Below are 22,172 nucleotides of genomic sequence, written 5' to 3' on the forward strand. Positions count from 1 at the left end.
TACTGGTTTGTTTCGTATTATTGTCCTGCTGCATAACCTGAATGCACTTGAGCTTCAGGGCATGAAATGCTAGCTGGACATTCTCCTGTAGAGAACAGAATCCATGGTTTCATGTATTACAGCAAGTCTTCCAGGTCCCGAAGCAGCAAAGTAGCCCTAGACCACCACACTACCACCGACAATTCTTGCAACAAGTTCAGCTTTGTGTCATGGATCCACAGAATATCTTCCCAAACGTGCCCTTTTTGGCTGGCACTGGTTTTCACCTTGAACTCTCCAATGGATGCCATTTGTGCCCAGTCTCTTTCTTAGGTTTACCCCTGGTCTCTCCATTGGTGCATAATGGCTCACAGCACGGTTCACTGGAGTAAAATGGCTTTAGAACCTTTTTCATACTCATAGATGTCAGTGACTTTGTTTCTCATCTCTTCTTGAGTTTCTTTAGAGTCTGATTGACAGCCACCTATATTATCCATGTGTGGCAGCCTGTCATTCATTGGCTTTAACTTATCCTTACAGGCCATTAGATCTTGGTGGGAGAATAATTGTGGTAAATTGCCAAACAATGTCCAGAGCCAGCGGGCTGGGTTTTCTATAGATATGCGGTCTGGACTAGTGAAACAGCTTATACTTTTAAAAAAGTACTACAAATTTTACCCCAGGTCTACTTCTTCAAGTGGTGTCAAACGTTTGTGCCGATGGAGTCAAAACCACGTTTGTGCTGCAGAAATGATCATCTGTCCCGCTATCATTTTAAAGTCATTCCAGAGGTCATCAGAGGTCTTAACGACAGTGGTGTCAAACATTTGTGCTGCAGTCATTTTAAAAAATATTAATAAAAGAAAATTTCTAAAGAAATTTCAAAGGGGCCCCTTTTAATGTTCCGTAACTCAGACTTAACACTTTAGTGTAGTTTCTAATATTTTATTTCAGAATAGCGACAAAAATGTAACTAATGTTTCCGCGTTACTTGTAACACGTTACTGTAATCCGATTACTTTTTCAAGTAACGAGTAAAGTAAGGGATTACTATTGCAAAAACGGTAATTAGATTACCGTTACTTTCCCGTAGGAACGCTGCGTTACTGCGTTACTAAAACCGGGATTTTTTTGAGAGAATGTCTCATGACAGTGACGTAAGCGAGCGCGACGTTCGTGACAACAGCTGTGTGCAGATCAACAATGGATCATATATCGAGTGCGGAGAGAGTATGAGCGTGCAGCGTTTAAAGCGTGGAAGTACTGACCTTACTTTGAGTTTGATTCCATAAAAAGTGACAAAAACATTAGCGTCCGTTGTGCGTGGGAAGAAAACTTCTTTTTACAGCGAAAAAACCCCTAAACTTCCGAGCAAGCACCGAGTAGCTACGACTAATGGGAAACTCAGAGAAACTCGCGGATTCTTCCACTGACGCTGCGGCTCACCTGCACCAGGGTAAACCTCCGCCTGCCCCACTCTTGCTTTACAGGTGAAAATAGAGCAACAGGACCGCTAGTGTTTGACTTTATTTATTTTCTGCTGTGTTTTACTTGCATCTATTTGAAAGACTGAGTGTAAACACACACACAAAAAAATATTTTATGTGCAGGAATGTGTAGAAAATAGGTTTAAATGTTAAACAAATTTCTTCCAGTCAGAGAATGTTGCATATAATTTAATTTTTGCTTGATGCATAAAGTTAAAAGATTAAAACTAATAAAACAAGTAAAAAAAAAAGAGACTTTTTCATTTGATTACATTTTGTATGATGGATTATGCAGAAAAAGTAGAATTGTGCTGAAAGATCTATCACTTTATCACCTATTCAGGTTGTAAATCGTGTTTTTAAAAAGGAACTAAGTAACTAAATAATTAATTACTTTTGAAAATAAGTAATCAGTAAAGTAACAGGATTACTTTTTTGGGGAAGTAATCAGTAATTAGTTACCGATTACTTTTTTCAAGTAACTTGACCAACACTGTTCTTAACATACTTTAAGTTTAGTCTGTTAATGCAAAATCAATTTAAGAGGCGAAGGTTTGCTAGTGCTAGATGTGATCAAGCAAAATTAATTATTTGTTTCTCTTCCATTCATTACGTTTACCTGAACGAACACAAGCAAAGTGAAGTTGGAAAGACATTGAAATGCACAGACATTTTCTCCTTGACTAAAGCGCATCGCCCTCTGCTGTGTGATGGATGCAGTGTGTCAAAGTGACCATGCTGGTGGCCACTGACAGGCAAGGTAGCAATTTTAATGAGCACACAACTGCTTATTGATGTGTGACAAATCTGATAAATCACTGATAGAAACAGAAACATACTGCAATGCAAAGGTTCTCATAAATATTTGGTCACAAACTTAGACAAATGTTAATGACAATCTTTCCAAAAATCCATCTCCTGACATGATTCAAGATTAACAATGAAAACTTTTAGATAAAACATGGAGAAATCAGTCTGAGTGGCATTTATTCCAACAGCAGAATTCTGAGAAGGTTGCAACATCAGCACACTGAAGTATCACAGCTCAAGACACACAAGCAGTCAGTGGTTTACAGTTTGTTTGTTACCACAAGATGGGGCTCGTTATCTATTCATCTGTTTCCCAGCCTATTCCTATCACAAGGCTCACACACAAACACATGCTCTACCCAGAGCTGATCTTGTTCGTGCTGTTGTGTTTTACGTCTAAGGAGCACCGTGGGCAGCTTGGTAATCAACCTGCCTAGAAAAATGTGAAGTTGGTCGTGTAGGTAACAAAAACAAATATAGCTGCCACAAAAGACCCATGCTAAAACACAATTTCACTTATATAGATGTTATTGGGTGATTTGTTCCATGGTTAGACAAAACAGTCTGCCTCTTGTTTTTGAAGCTCAGATTATACCTCGTTTTCATATGTGACAGTGGTTAAAGGGATAAACACTGAGTGGGAGAGACAGTCAGTCTTTGTTGTGTTGTAACACTGGGATTTATTTTTCATCCTACACTGTTGGAAGCCTGGAAGAACTTTTTTTGGAGGTTTGTACAAATTGAAATGATAAAGGACTTTTTATTTTATGGGTGTTCTATTTAAAGCTGTTGGGGATTGTTTTTGACAAATTTCACCTTAGAATGAAAATGATCAATGGAAAAATAACAGCTTCCTGAGACCCACCAGTCGATCACATGTCTTCTGGGTGGCTTTGCAGGCAGGAAATCATTTCTTGGACTGGCCTCTTCTCAAAACAAATCTGATAAACTGCTGTGAACAAAGGGAACCTGGAGAGAGGAAGGACAGAGTTAGAGCTTGTAGAAAAGAGAAAATTCAAGTTATTCATTTCACATGTAACAAACGTATATAGACTAGATAAACAACAACAATACAGCAGTAAATAAATTCAAATTTAAAGTCAGAAAGAAAGTTATAAACACTGATGAGCCAACGTATGACCATCTCTACGATCTCAAAACGACCCAGTAACATATTTCAGTTTCGTTTCAGCGTAGAATCCTAGTGCGGTTCATTACAGTAACTTGAATGAGTTTAGGGAGAGTTTGTTCTTTATTATCTATTTCTGCGTTTAAAAATAGTTCAAATCCTTTCAAAGTGTGTAGTTGTAGTAATAATAATAATAATAATAATAATAAGCGGCTGAGAGGTGGCTTGTGGTAGCCATCGAACCACATGGTGGAGAAATGGCGCCGTCACATTTCAAGGATCTTCTCAATCCCACTGACATGACCTCCATACAGGAAGCAGATTCTGTGAGGAAAGGGATGACGCCCATCACCAGGGGCAAGGTCACTTAGGCACTTAAACCACTCTTTGGTAAGAAGGAGGACTTAAGGCTGTGCTCCGGTTATGGAGAGAACACACTCCTCAACCTCCCCAGGAACGTCCAGGTGAGGGAACTGGAAGGAAGAATCCATCCATTAGTTGAACGTCAGATTCATTAATGTCGTTGTTGTCCTGGACAGGGGAATGCTGGACCAGCTCTTTATCAAGTCAAGGACATTCCAGTGCACGTGGGAGTTTGCCCAACCAGTCTACATGTGCTGTGTGGACTTGGAAAAGGAATTTCGACACATTCCTTAAGGGATTCAGTGGGAGGTGCTGAGGGACTATGGGGTGTCTGGTCTGTTATTACAAGTCATATGGTTCCTGGACAACCACAGCGAGAGCTTGGACTACACTGGTGGCAGTTATATTGGGAAGTCTTCCTGGACACGGTTCTGTTGGCTTTATTTAGTGGTGAGCTCCAGCTCAAAGTGGTCTGCAGCCCACCACTCAGGAATGAAAATCAGCACCTCCAGCTCCAGGGCCATGGTTGTCACCAAAAAAGGCAGGGGCTGGTGCCCCAAGTGGAGTATCTTGGGGTCTTGTTCACGAGTGAGGGGAGGAGTGGACTGGGAGATTGACAGACAGGCTGATGTCGTCCATGGTGGTGAAGAAAGATCTCAACATAAAAGTGAAGCTGTTGATTTACTAGTTTATTTATATCCCTGTGGTCACGAGCTCTGGGTTAAGATCTATCTTAAATTCTTAATAAATCTCCAACCATATCACCTGCTATGATGCCTGACAGCAGCGTCCATGTTGTGCTGAGGCAGGCTATTGGTTGGTAGTTGGATGGGGGCCAGTCCCTTCTTGGGGATCAGGACTCTCTGACCTTTGGTTAGCCTGGTTCTTGTGCTGCCAGGCGCTCACAGAGTACAGTTAGCTTCTTTAGCCAGTAGGTGTGAATCATATCAGGGACTGGTAACACTTACCCTATCCTGTTCAGGAAGATTGAAGTAATCTGCTTTTAGATCATGTCCACAGGATGTAGACATGATCTAATCATCTAATCTGTCCTATCCTGAGCGCAGAGTCAAGGGGGCCATTTACGTGAAAAGGGAAAGACCATCTCTGAATCGAGGAGGGGGCCTAAGGGTACATCTGTCACCATTTTATGTATATGGGTATTTTTGAGGCATTTCCCCACTGCTCCCAATTATATGTAAAGCTAAACTAAAATTTAAATCCCTAATTCAAGCTCTTTACTTGTTATACAGTACCAGTCAAAAGTTTGGACACACCTTGTCATTTAATGGTTTTTCGTTATTTTCATGACTGTTTACACTGTAGATTCTCACTGAATGCATCAAAACTATGAATGAACACATGTGGAATTATTTAGTAAACAAAAAAGTGTGAAATAACATATTTATATTTGAGATTCTTCCACGTAGCCCTGCTTTGCTTTGATTACTGCTTCACACACTCTTCATTCTCTCCATGAGCTTCATGAGGTCGTCACCTGAAACAGTTTCCAACAGTCTTGAAGGAGTTCCCACAGATGCTGAGCACTCGTTGGTCCTTTGCCTTCACTTTGCGCTCCATCTCATCCCAAACCATCTCCACTGGCTTTAGGTCAGGTGACCGTGTTTCGGGTCATTGTCATATTCAAAAAAAAGTAAATGACGGTGCAAGTAAAAGCAAACCAGATGGGATGGCAGGTGGCTGCTGTGGTAGCCATGCTGGGTTAGTGTGCCTTCAGTTTTGAATAAATCCCCAACAGTGTCACCAGCAAATCACCTCCACACCATCACACCTTCCCCTCCATGCTTCACAGTGGGAACCATGTGTAACATAGTTAAAAATGGTTCAAGTTACATCCTGCTAAATGGGACGATGGCACCACCTACTGTTGGAAATGTCACGCTGCATTGACTATGAAGGGCAAATGATGTTGGGTAATAATTAGAGTGATGGAGGATTCCCGTAGAGATAACGAATGGGTAAATTTCGTGGACAGAAATGATGTTACTAGTCCGTAACAGAAATAGAAGTTGACCTGGCTATTTTTGATTAAATATATTTGCTGTGGGTTCCTTCTGTCATCCTTATGTTGGGTTAGACGTTCGCCTTTTCACACAAGGCTCACGCTGGTTGTCCACGAAAATGAGCCATTCTACTTTGTTGCCCTTCGTCATAAATGCATATGCTGAATAAAAGGGGCTGTTGCTACCTAAACTGACCCGACCCCGTTTGTTCACTTAAAGAACCCGAAAAGACATAACACTGAGGTGAGACGAATGCATCCTCAGCAGTGGAGGCGACTCTTGGTCTTCCTTTCCTGGGGCGTCCTCAAGTTTTTGCAATTTTCTGGACTGACTGAGCTTCAGTTCTTAAAGTAATGATGTCGTTTCTCTTTACTTAGCTGATGGATTCTGTCAAACAGGGCTGTCAGCTGTGTACCAACCTGACTGCTGCACAACACAACTGATGGTCCCAAATTACACCAATGAACCCTGTCAGGCACACCTGTGAGGTGAAACCATTTCAGGTGACTGCATCATGAAGCTCATTAAGAGAAGGATGAGGGTTTGCAGCTCTGTCAACAAAGCAAAGGGCGGCTACTTAGTAAAAATAAAGACAAACCAATAAATGAGAAGGTGTGTTCAAACTTTTGACAGGTAGTTTACAGTCAAAATATAGCACAGAGCTGCATTACATGTCAAAAAAGAAAAAATAATACAATAGACAGACAAAGAAACTATTGATTACAGACCTATTCACCAGGCACTTCTGTTGGAGGATGCGGTAAACCTCAGCTGAGGTGGCAGGACCCTGGAGCTTCTGACCATTAAAAATCTCCTTCTCCAGCACTTCAATACTCTATCAGCAGGTGTGACAAGAAGAAAATACAAGAAAGTGCACAATTAAAAAGCAGTTCGTCATTTCAAACTAAAAACAGTTCGAGCTAATAAAGTTTTACATAGTAATGCGTAATGAGGAAAGAGAGCAGATACACTACAAGAACCAAATGTGACGGTGCACATACCTTCCCTGTTCGAACAAAGGCCTCTGCTGCTCGTCGATTGCGGCCGCCATAGCACGTAGCGATGAGGTCGGCCACACCACAGCTCTCCAGAAAGGTCGATGTGGAAACCACGCCATTCTTAGAAAAGAGTTGGGCGAAGGTTATCATCTCCATCAAGCCCAGACGGATCACAGCTGCCTTGGTGTTGTCTCCACACCGCAAGCCATCACAAAAACCTGCACTCACTGCAACGATGTTCTTCACCAGCAATGAACAAAACGAAAACACACATTTAGAAAATGATGTAAAGCTCTCAATGCAACTCTAACAGAAGACTGAAAATCATGTACTGATGAGTACATCACCTCACACCTAATAAAGCTCATTATTAACACGACCGTCCCAAAGAGAATATTTGGGTTTCAGAAGTTTGTTGGTGCACCCATGCTCCAATTTAAACACTACTCTTAAAAAAAAAAAATACATATATAGTATAAAATGATGAAAATCATTGACGCTGCATTCACCAAACCACAGAGCTGAGTCATTTGGAATATCAGTTTATTCATAGGTTCCATGCAGTCAACACCTGTGGCCAATTAAATATCTGACACCCATTGAAAATATGACAAAAGAAGTCCCGGCGAAGGCGTCGAATCATATTTCAAGAAGGAACGAAGGACAGTTTGGTTTCATAACGACAGACACTGGTTCTGCCTCTTTACCAGCAAAAGGTTTCACATTTCAGAGGTGAGACGCAGTGTTACACACAGACATTTAGACTCCAAACATCCTTACAGTCGACAGTAACTACAGAGAGACAGTGCTGGTAGCCATGTGATTATAGAGTATTTGATCCATGTGTAAGTGTTTACCTTCAAAGCTCCACACAGCTCCACTGTGTCAGCATCCTCCACTACTGTGATCCTGAAGTTGGGAGTCGTCAGTAACTCTTTGAACAGTAGACCATTCTCCACATTCCTGCTGCCTAACACGCGCACACAGACACACACACACACACAGACACACACTTTAGATCTGATGGTCAGAACTCGCTGAAATAAAGCATATCAATAATCCAAAACAAACACTGGGTCACCAAACTCAGGACCATGACAGAAGGGAGCCAGTTGAGACGGTTCGGGCATCTGGCAAGAATATCTCCCGGGTGAGGCGTTCTGAGGAGGACCCGGGGCAGACCCAGGATACTGTGGAGAGATTATATCTCTCGGCTGGCCAGGGAACACTTTGGTGTTCCCCCAAACAAGCTGGAGGAGGTGACTGGGGAGAGGGAGGTGTGGGCTTCTCTGCTTAGGCTGCTGCCTACCGTACCTGGCCCCAGAAGATGGATGGACAGACAAATCACAGGAGATGTGTAAATCAGTCTAATCTAAGTATAATCTGAGTTTAGGCTCAAGTATACAAATAAGCCAGATCACTAATTACTAATTTATTTGAACAGGTAAACTTGAAACTGTCTTATCGCATTACTGACCATTATGCTCATCAGTTCTCAAAATAGCCTTGAATAGATGATTAATCCCTAATTGCTAATGCATGGCTTGGCTTCCTGCTAATGAAGCACAGAGCTGTTGGAGCTATTGGTTGGCAAGGTCCTGTTCCCAATCCACCCAAGGAGGCTCCCGAGCAGTCAACAGGGAGTCTACAGACATGCTCGAACAATAAATGAGTAACTTTGGTCTTTGTGATGCTTTGCTTTACATCGTTCCACTCTCAGGGACTTCTTTTCACCAGAACAGCACTCAGATTCTTGCTTAGACTACTTTTAGTTAGCAGCTCCATTACGAGGGATATCACAGACACTCAGACTGGTGTCCGTCTCTCAGAGACACAAAGGAGTTACACCACCAATGAGCAGATATTCTTAAAGAGCAAGATTTCAAAAGTTATTTCACAAAAGAACAGGCAGTGTAAACACTGAGCGTCCAGTAATATCACTGTGCGTTTAAAGGAAGCAGGAAAAGTAGTAACAGAATAATATTTTACTATTAAAACAAGAAAAATTATGAAAAAAAAAAAAAACCTTCACCACAATAACATACAGTTAGCAATCTGAGAAAACTGAAACTGGAATTAAATGAAACAACTGACAAAAAGACAATTTCTGGTGCAAAGGCTGCGTTTGGAGAACTTTGAACATGGCAATAAATCCAGAAAATTCCAGGCTAACCAGTTAAAGCTAAGTTAAGAAAAAACAACTAAAGACTCGCCTGGGAACATTACTCATGATCCGCAACAAATACATCTTTTAAAAGACTTTTTTGAAGCTTTATACGTATTAACGACGAATCCATCTGATGTTGTCCTTACATTATTACAGAACGCAGCCATCACCCAGGACCTGAAGTGGGAGCCCACCATCACCTCCGTCATAAAGAAAGCCCAGCAGAGGATGTACTTCCTGAGGCAGCTGAAGAAATTCAACCTGCCAACACGGACGATGATGCAATTCTACACTGCAATCATCGAGTCCATCCTCACCTCCTCCATCACCGTGTGGTACGCTGGAGCCACCATCAGGGACAAACAGAGACTGCAGCGTGTTGTGCGCTCTGCTGAGAAGGTGATTGGCTGCAGACTCCCATCTCTGCAGGACCTGTGCACCTCCAGGACACTGGGGCGTGCAGCTCGGATCTCAGCTGACCCTTCTCACCCTGGACACAGTCTGTTTGACCTGCTCCCCTCAGGCAGGAGGCTCCGGTCCATTCGCACCAGAACCTCTCGCCATAAGAACAGTTTCTTCCCCTCTGCTGTTGGACTCATGAACAATAACCGTATGACCGTTCCCACCACTAACACATGACCCTACGCTGTGTTCACTGCATCATTCCATGTTGGCACTGATCACCACCTGCACTCATGTATATATCATGTATATATCTACTTAGCACTTTTAATTCTTATTTTTATGTCTATTTAAGCGTTATCTGACAGTATGTTTGCACTAAGTAGCGCAGCAATTTCCTAATGTTGTAAACCTGCTCAACATTTGGCAATAAAACCCTTTCTGATTCTGAACGTGTGAATGCCATGAAGCCCACAGCATCTCCCAAATAAAGCTCCAGCTCCACATGGTTTTCCAGCTCAGTTTTACACAATTTTGATCTATGCTAGCACGCACTTTATTCAGAACGCTGACTCAAATTCAGATCACGCACCATCTCCCAGTATGAACTCTGCCAGTATGAGTCTGCTTCCTAAACCAGGCAGAGACCCTACACTCCCATCCAGCTCCCATCCAATCAATCCAAGGGGACAAAAACAAAACAAAACACATTTTTTCTCTTCCAGGTCCCGTTTGTTCTTTTTAAATCCACAACATGCCACAGTTACAGCAGGCAGTAATAAAATCTACTGAATAACATTTTCCACGTGGATTCTACTCACCGATGGTGGTTTCACAGAACTTCTCAGCTGCTACTTCGTTGGCGATGTTTGCCCCCATCAGGACACTGACATCAATCTCCATCTTCTCACGAATGACGTCAGAGATCAGCCTCAGGCCCTCTGGACCCTCATATATACCCTGAGACAGTAATGAGAGGGGCGGTGGTGGATGAGTGATGGCATACAGAATGAGCCATAAAGGACACAGCTGCTTATACCCATGCTGTAGATGGATACATACAGAAAGTCAAGGGAGGAAACCAGTCCAAATAACTGCAGATGATGAACCAGTCCATCTCACACTCACCCTTTCACCCACTTGTGAACAAGAGATATTTGAGCTCTCGACTAGAGGAAGCAATTCTTCTCTAACCTGGAGTCTTTTCAGCTTCAGAGCCATGACGTGAGATTCTGAGGTACCAGTTCTGACTCTGATGATAGGGGGTTTGTGGAGATCAGCATTTGATGAGCCCAGTAGGACCACAGCATCCACAAAACGCATAGATATGATCTAATTCCACCATACGTTATAGTTTACACCCCTTATTGTGCCTAGAAATTTGTTAATAGACCTCAGTGTCACCAAATGAGTCACACATGTTGATGGCAAATGCAAAAAATGACACTCGTGCCAAATTTGGACAGGCTACAAACAGCCTGTAACTACAGACCGAAAACTTCGAAACAACAGTGTTACACACTCAAATTGTACTGTTTGGTTAGGGGATGCCCGAGGAATGGAGAAGTGCACTGGTACCAGTTTTTAAGAACAGAGTGTAATGTGCAGAGCTGTAGTAACTACCGAGGGATAAAGCCTGAGACAAATACCATGGAGGCATGGGAAAGAGTGGTTAAAGCTAGGTTAAGCAGAGAGGTGATGATCAGTGAAGGGGAGTGTGGCTTCATGCAGAGAAAGAGCACTACAGATGTGATGTTTGCTTTGAGTACGCTGATGGACGCCTGCGATGTGACCTTGTGAATCTAGAGAAAGATGAGGCACCAAGAGAGGAACTGTGGTATCTTACGTGGCAGCTGAGGGTGACAGAAAAGTAGGTGAAGGTGTTGCAGGTCATGTGATGATAAGTGTATGCGAATGAAAGAGACACATGGAAAAGTGACAGTGCAAAAGAGAGGTGAAGAAGAGTGCAGGCAGGGTGGAGTAGGTGGATACGTGTCAGGAGGGATGTATGACAGACAAGACAGGCAGTGAGACCTGCTGGGATGCTCGGTTTGCCCTTCTTAGCTCTGGTTCACAGAAGATCTGTAGTTTTGGTTTCCTTGTTTTTGATCTATATTATTTTGTACTTGGTATAAGCGTAACATTAAAAGACTGCTTGTGAGTTTACTTCTCATTTTCCAAGTCCTGTATTGTGGCTCTTCCTGGCTGCCACGTAGCTCCAGGGTGCAGCCAAAGCTTTGACATCAGCGCTTACAAGCTGCCCTGCAAAATATGTGCTCAAAATATGGCTGTGTACTAACGCAACACACAGCCATGAATGCGTCATGAGTACTGAAACAGACTCAAACACTGGACTCTGAGTTTAGTGTGTTTTTGTTTACAGTGTTTGGATCAGAATGTTGGGGGTCCCTGTGGAAGAGAGGCATCCAAACACCGAACTCACTCTTCAGCGCACACGCTCACTTTGTCGACATATTTGATCACAAAATGAATACTGCACATCACCGGATCTGTGTGCCAAATGTCCTTACACATTTACTACCCCAAAGACCTTCGCTGTGTTTTGTGGATGGCTGGAGACACTTACTGGCAATATGAACCAAAAAACAGCTTTATGTGACCGCTTATCCTGATCATTAGGGATCCTGTTAGGGGAAGCAAATCCACATAACAAAGATACTCCGGGCATGTTCAGCTGAGTTTGTATACAGGGCTCAGATCCTGTATCAGGTCTTTGCTCCTTTGCTCTGTAGAATTTGGAAAGTTAAAAGCAGCAGTGGAGTATGAGATAGTGAGACGGTGAAATGGGCATTATTACCTTTATGAGCGTGATTCCTCGAGCTCTGGCAGAGACACAGCCCACCATTTCATCACAGAGTTTCCTAATGAACTGATGAGGGACGACAAACACCAGCAGGTCAGCTCCCATAGCAGCATCAGAGAGCTTTGGTACAGCCACCTATGGAGACAACAGAAGCGCCATTCAATTCAAAACTGAGTAGGCTTTGAATAATCCTGCGAGTCTGGGTGATTTCACCACCGTACTGTGTTACAGACTTCCACCATATTGCCAAAAATATTCACTCGTCTGTCTTCAGCCATAATTGAACTGGGGTGACATCCCAGTCTTAATCTAAGGGTTTAATATAAAGTCATCCAACCCTTTGCAACAATAACAGCTTCAGCTTTAACGAGAAGGATCTCCACATTTCGTGCTTATTTTCTCCAAATTTCGAGTTAACTCTACCAATCAGTAATCTACGCGAATGACGTCATTTCCTTGTTACCCGGAAGCTGAAGCCCTCAGCTACAAATGCTATGCTAAGCTACCAGTACTACAGCCAGTCATGAATGCACAAACTGCTGACCATTTTCAGCCTGGCTTCACACATGATGAAATCCTTGTGTTATTAGCTGAATCACATGGCGTTACTATCAGCAAACGAACTCTCGAAGGCGCCAATTTGTTGCGCTCCGGTTTTGAGTGCGCCATATCCTTCCGAGTAACAAGAAAATGACATTCATGTAGATTACTGATTGGCAGAGGTAACTCGAAATTTCAAGTTAATAAGTCGAAACTTTGAGAAAAGTAACTCAAAATTTCGAGTTATGGATACATTTTTCTTTTTTACTGGCAGAAACAAGCTTCCATAAATTCTTGACCTCCTTCCTGAAGCGCGTTTGTGAAGTCAGACACTGATGTAAGACAACAAGGCCTGGCTCGCAGTCTCCACTCTAATTTATCCCAGCGGTGTTCTGTCAGATTGAGGTGAGGACTGTGCAGGCCAGTCGAGTTCTTCCACACCAAAGTCTCTCAACCATGTCGATATGGACGCTGCAGTCATTGCGGTCAGACATGTATCGCTCTCCTGGCAACCACCAAACGCCAGCTTGTCCATCATTGCACGATTTGTGACTCCAGTGAACTGCTCTAGAGTTCAGTGGCAGCGTGCTTTACACAACTGCATCGGATGCTTTGCATTGTGCTTGGTGATGGATACAGCGTCCATGGTGACCCATTCCATGAAGAACTCTATGCACTGTTCTTCAGCTAATCTGAAGGCAACATAAAGTTTGGCGGCCTGTAGCAGAAAGTCGGTGACCTCGGTGCACTATGTGCTGACCCTACTCTGTGGTTTTATGGGGCTACCACTCTGTGGCTGAGTGGTAGGCTTCGACTTTGTGAAAATACCACTAGAAGTTGACTGTGGAATATTTGATAAAGAGGATATTTATGACCGGCCTTGTTGCATCCCATCATCACACTGATCCATGATGTTTGCAGAAGCAGTCTACATGCCTAGGTTCTTGATTTTATACACTCGGCCATGGAAGTGACTGGAACACCTGAATTCAATGACTTGGGTGAGTGAATACTTTCGGCAATATAGTGCAGCTTTAGTGCTCTGCAGAGTTCAATGAGCTCAGCAAAAGAATGACATCATACTACTTCTTACCACATTCTCTGGTAGTTTGTATCCAGGAAGGTACTTAACGTTTTCATGCTCAGTGTTGATGATGTCGCTAAGCTTCCTGCCGTTAATATTTTCTTCAAACACCCACATCTTCACAGTGGTAGCAATATGCTGCAATGTCCTGGCATTATCTCCGATAATCCTGGCAATAGCAGAGCCCCTGCAACAAAGACACAGAGATCAGCAAATATTTCTAGATGTTTCAAGGCATTGATCAATAATCATTCAGTCAGCTAATCAATTGGACCATCCTAAACTACTTCATTAGCTTCATTCTTGTGAATTTTTCGAGTGGAAGAGAGTTGGTGTGAGAGGTGATTAAGTATATGAAGGATTAAGGAGGTGTGCTAGTGTTCTTGTCCGGGAACATGATCCTACTGTTGCTTCATGTAAACAAAACAGATTTTGATCGAGGTGTTACACAGGTGAAAACATGGACTAGTAGAGTCCAGAGATGACAAAGGGAAGGTTATTGTTCACTAAACACTACGCTGATGGGCTGTAACACGCTCACTGATTTTATAGCAGATTCTGCCACTGATGCCTTTTAAGGTTTACGGGGAAAATAAAATAACAAAACAAAACTCTGCTTTTGTTTCCCAGTGGAAGCACAATCTGACCCAACATCAGTCTACTCTGACAGATGCTGGCTCTCTGACAGCCATAGCTGAGTTACTAAGCCCACTGTTACTGTTTTTACCATCTTACATTTCAATTAAAAAAAAAAACAAACAAACTCAGTGTTTGACATTTTTATCCCCAAGTCAAATGAAAAACGCTGGTCATGCGTGGTGAGTGTATGCTGTCAGTGGCGTCATAATCAATCTGGGAACTATAATACTCGGGTACGAGTCCAATCAGCAGGCTTCATTAAACATATTTATTTTTGAAGAAAACACTGTTTTGTAATGGTAGCTGTAGTCATGTTGACATGGACATGCACTCAGGCTTGTATGAACTGGTGACTGTGACATTTTCAGTCTTTAGTCACATCAAACTTTGAGACACTTCTAGGCATTGAAGCTCGATTTACCACACGGATCAGTCCCTGAACTTACTACGGCGCGGGTTTCATGCTGAAATAAACAACACTTACTTACAGCCTACAGGAAACAAATAAAACAAACCCGGTTCTTAAAGTTTTGGTCTGTTTCTATCCTGACTGATGTCCAGCACGCCCTCCCTCTGTGCTTATGAAACATATGGCACATTTCTTTATTTGTTTGTGAGGGGCTGACAACATAATGCCATAGTTTCATGTTTATGGAGCAGGCTGCTGACCATTAAAATTGTGACAATCACCAGTGAACTTGTGCGCATATTTTAAATTAACAGCTGAAAGAGTGACCCGGATGCAGGTAAGCTCGAGGTTCCTTCACTCAGCTGGTGTCAGGGGTAAATGTTGGCTTCAGATTTATTTCACCGAACCACATTATTATGGTTTAGCGAAATAAAACATCTAATTAACTTTTTTTTGCTGAGAATGATTTGTATTTCTGTCAGAACAGAATGGAAATTCATATACGTGTCAGTATTAACTACAGACTAACTGTTGTTTTCAGCGAGCCCTGTATCATATGTCAAACCGCGTGATGCAGGCAGACACAGGAGAGAGCTGTTGGAAAAAGGCAAACTTCCGGATGTGTCACCTGAAACATGTAACACATAAACTAACATCACCAGTTAACATGAAAAGCAATTAAAAAGGAACACGACCAGGAAAGCACTGTGTTTATGCTGAAGAAGCTCTGTTCCAGCTCCTCGTAGCTGACTCCAGGAGGACGCTTACAAACCCAGGTAGGCACCAACTACACCGCGAACACTGCACACACCGACAGATGCAACAACCTGTTTGCAGCATCATCAGCATCATAAGAGCTTACCAGTTTCCAGACCCCACTATGCACACTTTCAGTGGAGAGGCCATGGGAGCAGCTTCCTGCTCGTGATGGTCCGTTTGAAGCTGAAGCTCCGGCGCACGTGCCCCTTCAATGAAAAGTCACGTGACTCCAGGCAGAAGTCCAGGCCGCTAATGCGCAAAATACACATGCTCATGTAATAGAGTTTAAAGGGTTACATCCTGGCACAATAGCGCCACCCAGTGTCAAATGTCGCCTTGCACCCACTAGGATTAGCAAGGGATTCTGGGTAATCCTCAGGGGGGCTGTGTCCCTGGCTGTCTCCCAATTCAGGGTCTGCAGCCTTAAAGTACGCAGCCTCAACGATCCTCAAGGGCCGCGTACTCAAAGACCGCTATGGCCGGAAGTGCGAGGCTTGTGAAATGGGACGGTCTAGCCTCCGTTGCGCTGATACTGTTGTTTGTCAATAAAGTTTAAAAAAAAAAAAAGCCTCCGTTGCGCTGCCCAGGTTGCCTAGCAACCATGATACTAACCACTGGAAACGTGTCATACAGCTTTGTTTGACAGAAATGAAGGAGAAAATCCTTTGTTCATTTGTTTGTTTGTTTCTACATGAGCTTTGATCATTCTCTGTAAGATTAAGCTCAGCTATTGAACGGCGTATATTTTAAAGTAAAGGCTTTAAAACCAAGTTAGTACAAACGTCACTAATGTCACATAACTTTGCCGACATGTGGCCAACAGTAATGTTTTAATGTTCTTCGTTATTAAACATTTGCACATAAATAAGTGACATAATATTCAGTACTTACTTTTCACAGTTTACTCCTCGGCCGCTCCGCTTCTCCACACCGACTGCCGCGCTATGAATTGTGGGATATATGGGACCACGGAGTCTACACTGCCACAGCCTTAAAATTCAGGGAAATGAAGGACGCATTTCAGGGCCGCATTTCGAGCAGCCTTTGAATTGGGACAGCCTTCGGCGCGCCGCTGTGACGTAATCGGCCTTGAAATGCGGCCTTTAAGGCTGCAGACCCTGAATTGGGAGACAGCCCCTGCATCCTTCGGAGGCCGCATGTGAAGGTCGAGGACACTCTCTGTCCTCAAATGTGGATCTCATGTTTCTCAGAAAAAAAATTAGGTAAAAAAAAAAAATCGGGTAATTCTTTGTTTTCAAATTCATCAGGTCCCAATCAACCCAAATAGCAAAGAAAAATAAAAAATACATGCAATGAAGGGTCTTAGGAGGTTAATCTTATTGGGTAATGTTAAAATACTTTTATCATTCAAGTGTTTTCAGTGTGGGAGAAAGTACTCGTGTACTTCCAGTAAAAAGTATGAAAGACAGTAAAAAGTTCTGTATACAGAAACTTGACGTTTGTAAGTATCAGCACCAGAGTGTACCTGAAAATGAAAGTGTGTGTTTTTTCTTCAGTTATATGAAACATGGAGTATTTTGGATTGATAGTACTGCTGTGTTGTTGCATAATATTGCTGTAGATGTTTATATGCTTTACATATTTTGAAGTAAGTTGATCTATATTGTTAACATCCTTATAAAATACGATGTGTTGTCTGCCCAGTTTGACCCATTTAGCAGAAGTCAGTCTGTTCATAGCTCATTTTTCATCTATTCTATTTGACTTAAAGCAGTTATGATATGGCATAATGTTCTCACCCAATAAACGAATATTAAAGATATAGGTCTACGCTTTATTCTATCAAAAACGAAGAGCCAATCACAGTTCAGTTCAGTTCAGTTCATTTTTATTTCAAACATTTCAAACATGTGCCTTCACAATCATTACAAAATATCATTCCATTATTTGTTTGAAAAGGAGTAGGCTGAAGTATTTACTTATTTGTCCCTACCCCCTCAAGTTTTACCTCTCATTCATTTAAAAAAAATTTTGTCTTAAATTAAACAAACAACATATGAAACATATGAAACATATGAAGTAAAGAAAAACAAAACAAAACATACATAAATCAAAAACAAGAAATTAGCAAGCCCCACCACAGTATAGTTTCTTTCATATGAAAAATACAGAATGTGTATATTTGCAGATACACAAGTTATGGAAAAACAAACAAACCAAAACAAAAAAAACAAAAAAGAACCGCAACACCATTACCAGCATCATTACCGTCCTGGGTTAACCCCGTTTTCTTCATTCTTATACTTATTTAAAATTAGGTTTTTATATTTTACTTTAAACTGTTTTATGTTTTTACTGTCTTTTATTTCTTCTGTTAGACTGTTCCATAATTTAACTCCTGCAATTGAGATAGACATAGTTCTTAAAGTTGTTCTAACACTTTGTATTTTTAAATTCCATTTCCCTCTTAAGTTATACCCACCTTCTCTTTCTATGAACAATTTACAGATTTCTTTGGGAAGCAATTTATTTCTTACTTTATACATTATTTGCGCTGTTTTAAGCTTCACCAAGTCTTGGAATTTAATAGCTTGCATTTTGACAAAGAGTGCATTTGTATGGTCCCTGTACCCCACAATCACAGCTCGTAACAATATTTGTCTCTTTTATATACAATACGTCTGAAAGATGCTTGTCTTTGAGATGAAGAGTAAGTGATAGGAAATATAAATAAATGCAACTTGAATCTTTACTGAAGCTAATTATTTGAAACAGAGTTCAAGTTCACAACTGCAAATTTGTAATAAAATACATTTCATTTATTAATAATTATTAATATAATATTAATCAACATGCAGCATTCGCCCATTGACACAAGCACTCTCTTCTATGCTTTAAGTCAGCGGTCCCCAACCCCTGGGCCTCGGACCGGTACCGGTCCGTGAGTCGTTTGGTACCGGGCCGCGAGAATTGAGGCTCAGGTGTGAAATGTATGGTTTTCAGGGTTTTTATCGGTTTTCAGCGTTATTTTGTTATCGTTTTTATCGTTAACTCGGTTTTCCTGGGTCTTTTCACGTGTGTTATGAATAAATCTTCTTTTTTTCGGTACCGGTACCAGTTTTATTTTGTTGTATTTATCCGCGACACCTTAAAGGCCGGTCCATGAAAATATTGTCGGGCATAAACCAGTCCGTGGCGCAAAAAAGGTTGGAGACCGCAGCTTTAAGTGCTTTCTCTCTATGGAGGGCCAGGAATGACAAAACGAATTAATTATTGACACATTTAATTAATTAATTAATTAATTATGTATTTATTTAATTCACTTCGGGCCCTGTGGCTGTGTTCATGAGTTTATTTTATCTGTCATCCTCACGCATCAAAGTCAGGGGGCGGGATTAACACTGATGGAGTCAAAACCATTGCTTTGCCCTGGTGGCCATTCTTTTAGTGGGTGTTTCTCAGCGCCAACAACGGACATGTAGAAACTAACTGAACTGTACTTTGAAATACCGTGTTTGTGTGTCACCAAAACGCTTTGAATATTCTTTTAGCTGAGAATGTAGTGGTTTATCTTCAGATTTCTGGTGGGTTTGTCAAGATAGAGCCTGTTTGCAAAAGTGCTTCGATGATTTCAGAGATGTCTGCCCAGCCCAGTCTCACTGGAAAGTGTGTGATAGACCCGCTTGAGCTGTTATATCACCGACAAAGCACAGGTCCCGGTACACAGCTGCCATAACCCCTGTTGAACAATGGGTGTGTCTGAATTCAGGGGAAGGATGCTCCGAAGGACGCATTTTTAGGCAATGATGTCACAGCGACGCGACAAAGGCTGTCCGAATTCAAAGAGCACTCAAAATGTGGCGACAAATGCGTCCTACTTTTCCCCAAATTTTAAGGATGGGTCCGATGTATCCTCCGTGTCTTACCATAATCCCAGGATTCTGAAAACGATGGTGGTCGAACCGGGAAAACACTTTCAAATGTAAGTATATGAAAATCTGGTCGTACAAAAGTTAAATTGTCATAGCGCTTGTGTTGTTAAGCTTTGGGCATCTGCATAGACATTTTTGTTTTTAATTCAAATAACCCTAAACTAGCTTGCAGCGTCCAGACGGTGTTCCTATGGTGTTTTTTTAGATTTAGGGATTAACATAGTTGCCATGGTTTCCTTTCTTCTCTTATTTGTTGTGTGTGATCAGGACAAATTCTGGAGAAGATGGGCCTGCAGGGGAAAGTGACCCCCTTGCAGTCCAGAAGACATGAGATAACTTTAAAAAATACATACGTAAGTACGTATGTGTGTTATCAAGAAGATAATTCTTAAGAACACAAGTTAATAAATGTGCAATTACTAAGAGTTGTTGTGGTGTTTTTATTTGCCTGCCGTCATTTTTGATTTCCTCTGCCTTTAGGATTGCAAGTATCCAGGCTCAGGAGAGGGGGTCAGTGGGAAGCCCACTGCTGCTACTTGGCCCTGGTTTGCCCTCATGGATGAGGTGATAGGACAGATGCCTTCCATTAAGCCTCCTGTCCTAATGTCCTATCTCCCTGAGGACACTCCAGGGCCAAGCACAGCAGTGGGTGACCAAAACGACAGCGATGACGAAGAGGATCAGCCACCTACGACAGGGAGGAAGAGGAAAAGAGATGATGAGCTGCTAGACCTCATCAGAGAGGACATGAGGCAGAAAAGAGAGGCTGAGGAGAGGAGAGCAGAGAGAGGATGGACGGACTGTTTTCACTTCTAGAAAGATTAGTTCCAAAATGAGTTATGCATTGAAAAATGTATTTATTTGAATATATTTGTTACATTGTTATATGTGTTGCATTTAATTTAATTTAGAAGATCATCATTTAGCCTGGAGAAATAGTTTGCTGCTTTATAAGAAAGCCCTCCGCAAAACCAGAACATCTTACTATTCATCACTGATTGAAGAAAATAAGAACAACCCCAGGTTTCTCTTCAGCTCTGTAGCCAGGCTGACAAAGAGTCAGAGCTCTGTGGAGCCAACCATCCCTTTAACGTTAACTAGTAATGACTTCATGAACTTCTTCACAAATAACATTTTAATCATTAGAGAAAAAATTACCAATAATCATCCCACAGATGTAATATTATCTACAGCTACTCTTAGTACCATTGATGTTAAGTCAGACTCTTTTTCTCCAATTGATCTTTCTGAGTTAACTTCAATAATTACTTCCTCCAAACCATCAACGTGTCTTTTAGACCCCATTCCTACAAAACTGCTCAAAGAAGTCCTGCCATTAATTAATTCTTCGATCTTAAATATGATCAACTATCTCTAATAATCAGCTATGTACCACAGGCCTTCAAGCTGGCTGTAGTTAAACCTTTACTCAAAAAGCATCTCTAGACCCAGCAGTCTTAGCTAATTATAGGCCAATCTCCAACCTTCCTTTCATATCAAACATCCTTGAAAGAGTAGTTGTCAAACAGCTAACAGATCATCTGCAGAGGAATGGCTTATTGAAGAGTTTCAGTCAGGTTTCAGAGCTCATCACAGCACAGAAACAGCTTTAGTGAAGGTTACAAATGATCTTCTTATGGCCTCTGACAGTGGACTCATCTCTGTGCTTGTCCTGCTAGACCTCAGTGCAGCGTTCGATACTGTCGACCATAATATCCTATTAGAGCGATTAGAACATGCTGCAGGTATTACAGGTACTGTGCTGCAGTGGTTTGTATCATATCTATCTAATAGACTCCAGTTTGTGCATGTAAATGGAGAGTCCTCTTCACACACTGAGGTTAGTTATGGAGTTCCACAGGGTTCAGTGCTAGGACCAATTCTGTTTACATTATACATGCTTCCCTTAGGCAGCATCATTAGAAGACATAGCAAACATTTACACTGCTATGCAGATGACACCCAGCTCTATCTGTCCATGAAGCCAGATAACACACACCAATTAGTTAAACTGCAGGAATGTCTTAAAGACATAAAGACCTGGATGGCCGCTAACTTTCTGCTTCTTAATTCAGATCAAACTGAGGTTATTGTACTCGGCCCTGAAAATCTTAGAAATATGGTATCTAAGCAGATTCTTACTCTGGATGGCATTACCTTGGCCTCCAGTAATGCTGTGAGGAACCTTGGAGTCATTGTTGACCAGGACATGTCCTTCAACGCACATATTAAACAAATATGTAAGACTGCTTTCTTCCATTTGTGCAACATCTCTAAAGTTAGAAATATCCTGTCTCAGAGTGACGCTGAAAAACTAGTTCATGCATTTATTCCTTCCAGGCTGGACGACTGTAATTCATTATTATCAGGAAGTCCTAAAAACTCCCTGAAAAGCCTTCAGCTAATCCAAAATGCTGCAGCAAGAGTCCTGACAGGGACTAGAAAGAGAGAGCAGATTTCTCCTGTTTTGGCTTCCCTTCATTGGCTTCCTGTTAAATCCAGAATTCAAAATCCTGCTCCTCACATACAAGGTCTTAAATAATCAGGCCCCATCTTATCTTAATGACCTTGTAGTACCATATCACCCTATTAGAGCACTTCGCTCTCGCTCTGCAGGCCTACTTGTTGTTCCTAGAGTATTTAAAAGTAGAATGGGAGGCAGAGC

The 22,172-nt window shown here is 41.9% G+C and overlaps 1 protein-coding gene and 1 long non-coding RNA gene across 2 annotated transcripts; one reads left to right on the forward strand and one right to left on the reverse strand.

Annotated features, from left to right (window-relative positions):
* Positions 1 to 2,436: 2,436 nt before the first annotated feature.
* On the reverse strand, positions 2,437 to 16,115 carry LOC146377051 (glycerol-3-phosphate dehydrogenase 1-like protein). The gene is made up of 8 exons (XM_084943912.1): positions 15,718 to 16,115; positions 13,817 to 13,994; positions 12,178 to 12,318; positions 10,181 to 10,319; positions 7,648 to 7,760; positions 6,794 to 7,030; positions 6,521 to 6,627; positions 2,437 to 3,245 (listed from the first exon to the last, which is right to left on the reverse strand). The coding sequence occupies exons 1-8, from the start codon at positions 15,759 to 15,761 to the stop codon at positions 3,149 to 3,151; spliced, it is 1,056 nt and encodes a 351-aa protein (XP_084800038.1). The 5' UTR covers positions 15,762 to 16,115; the 3' UTR covers positions 2,437 to 3,148.
* Positions 15,398 to 21,649, forward strand: LOC146377052 (uncharacterized). The gene is made up of 4 exons (XR_014801650.1): positions 15,398 to 15,631; positions 16,515 to 19,557; positions 19,775 to 19,860; positions 19,988 to 21,649. It is a non-coding gene; the product is annotated as an uncharacterized LOC146377052 (long non-coding RNA).
* Positions 21,650 to 22,172: the final 523 nt, after the last annotated feature.

The sequence above is a fragment of the Perissodus microlepis genome, chromosome 11 (assembly GCF_051167445.1).
Source record: "Perissodus microlepis isolate ML-2025 ecotype Zambia chromosome 11, ASM5116744v1, whole genome shotgun sequence".
Classification (NCBI taxonomy): domain Eukaryota; kingdom Metazoa; phylum Chordata; class Actinopteri; order Cichliformes; family Cichlidae; genus Perissodus; species Perissodus microlepis.

Excerpts from the sequence above, each read along its gene's own strand:
- LOC146377051 (XM_084943912.1), bottom strand. The coding sequence starts at position 15,761 with ATGGCCTCTCCACTGAAAGTGTGCATAGTGGGGTCTGGAAACTG. Across the intron at positions 10,320-12,177 it reads GAGGAATCACGCTCATAAAG|GGTATATATGAGGGTCCAGA; the intron begins GTAATAATGCCC and ends TTACTGTCTCAG. Across the intron at positions 6,628-6,793 it reads CCTTTGTTCGAACAGGGAAG|AGTATTGAAGTGCTGGAGAA; the intron begins GTATGTGCACCG and ends ACCTGCTGATAG.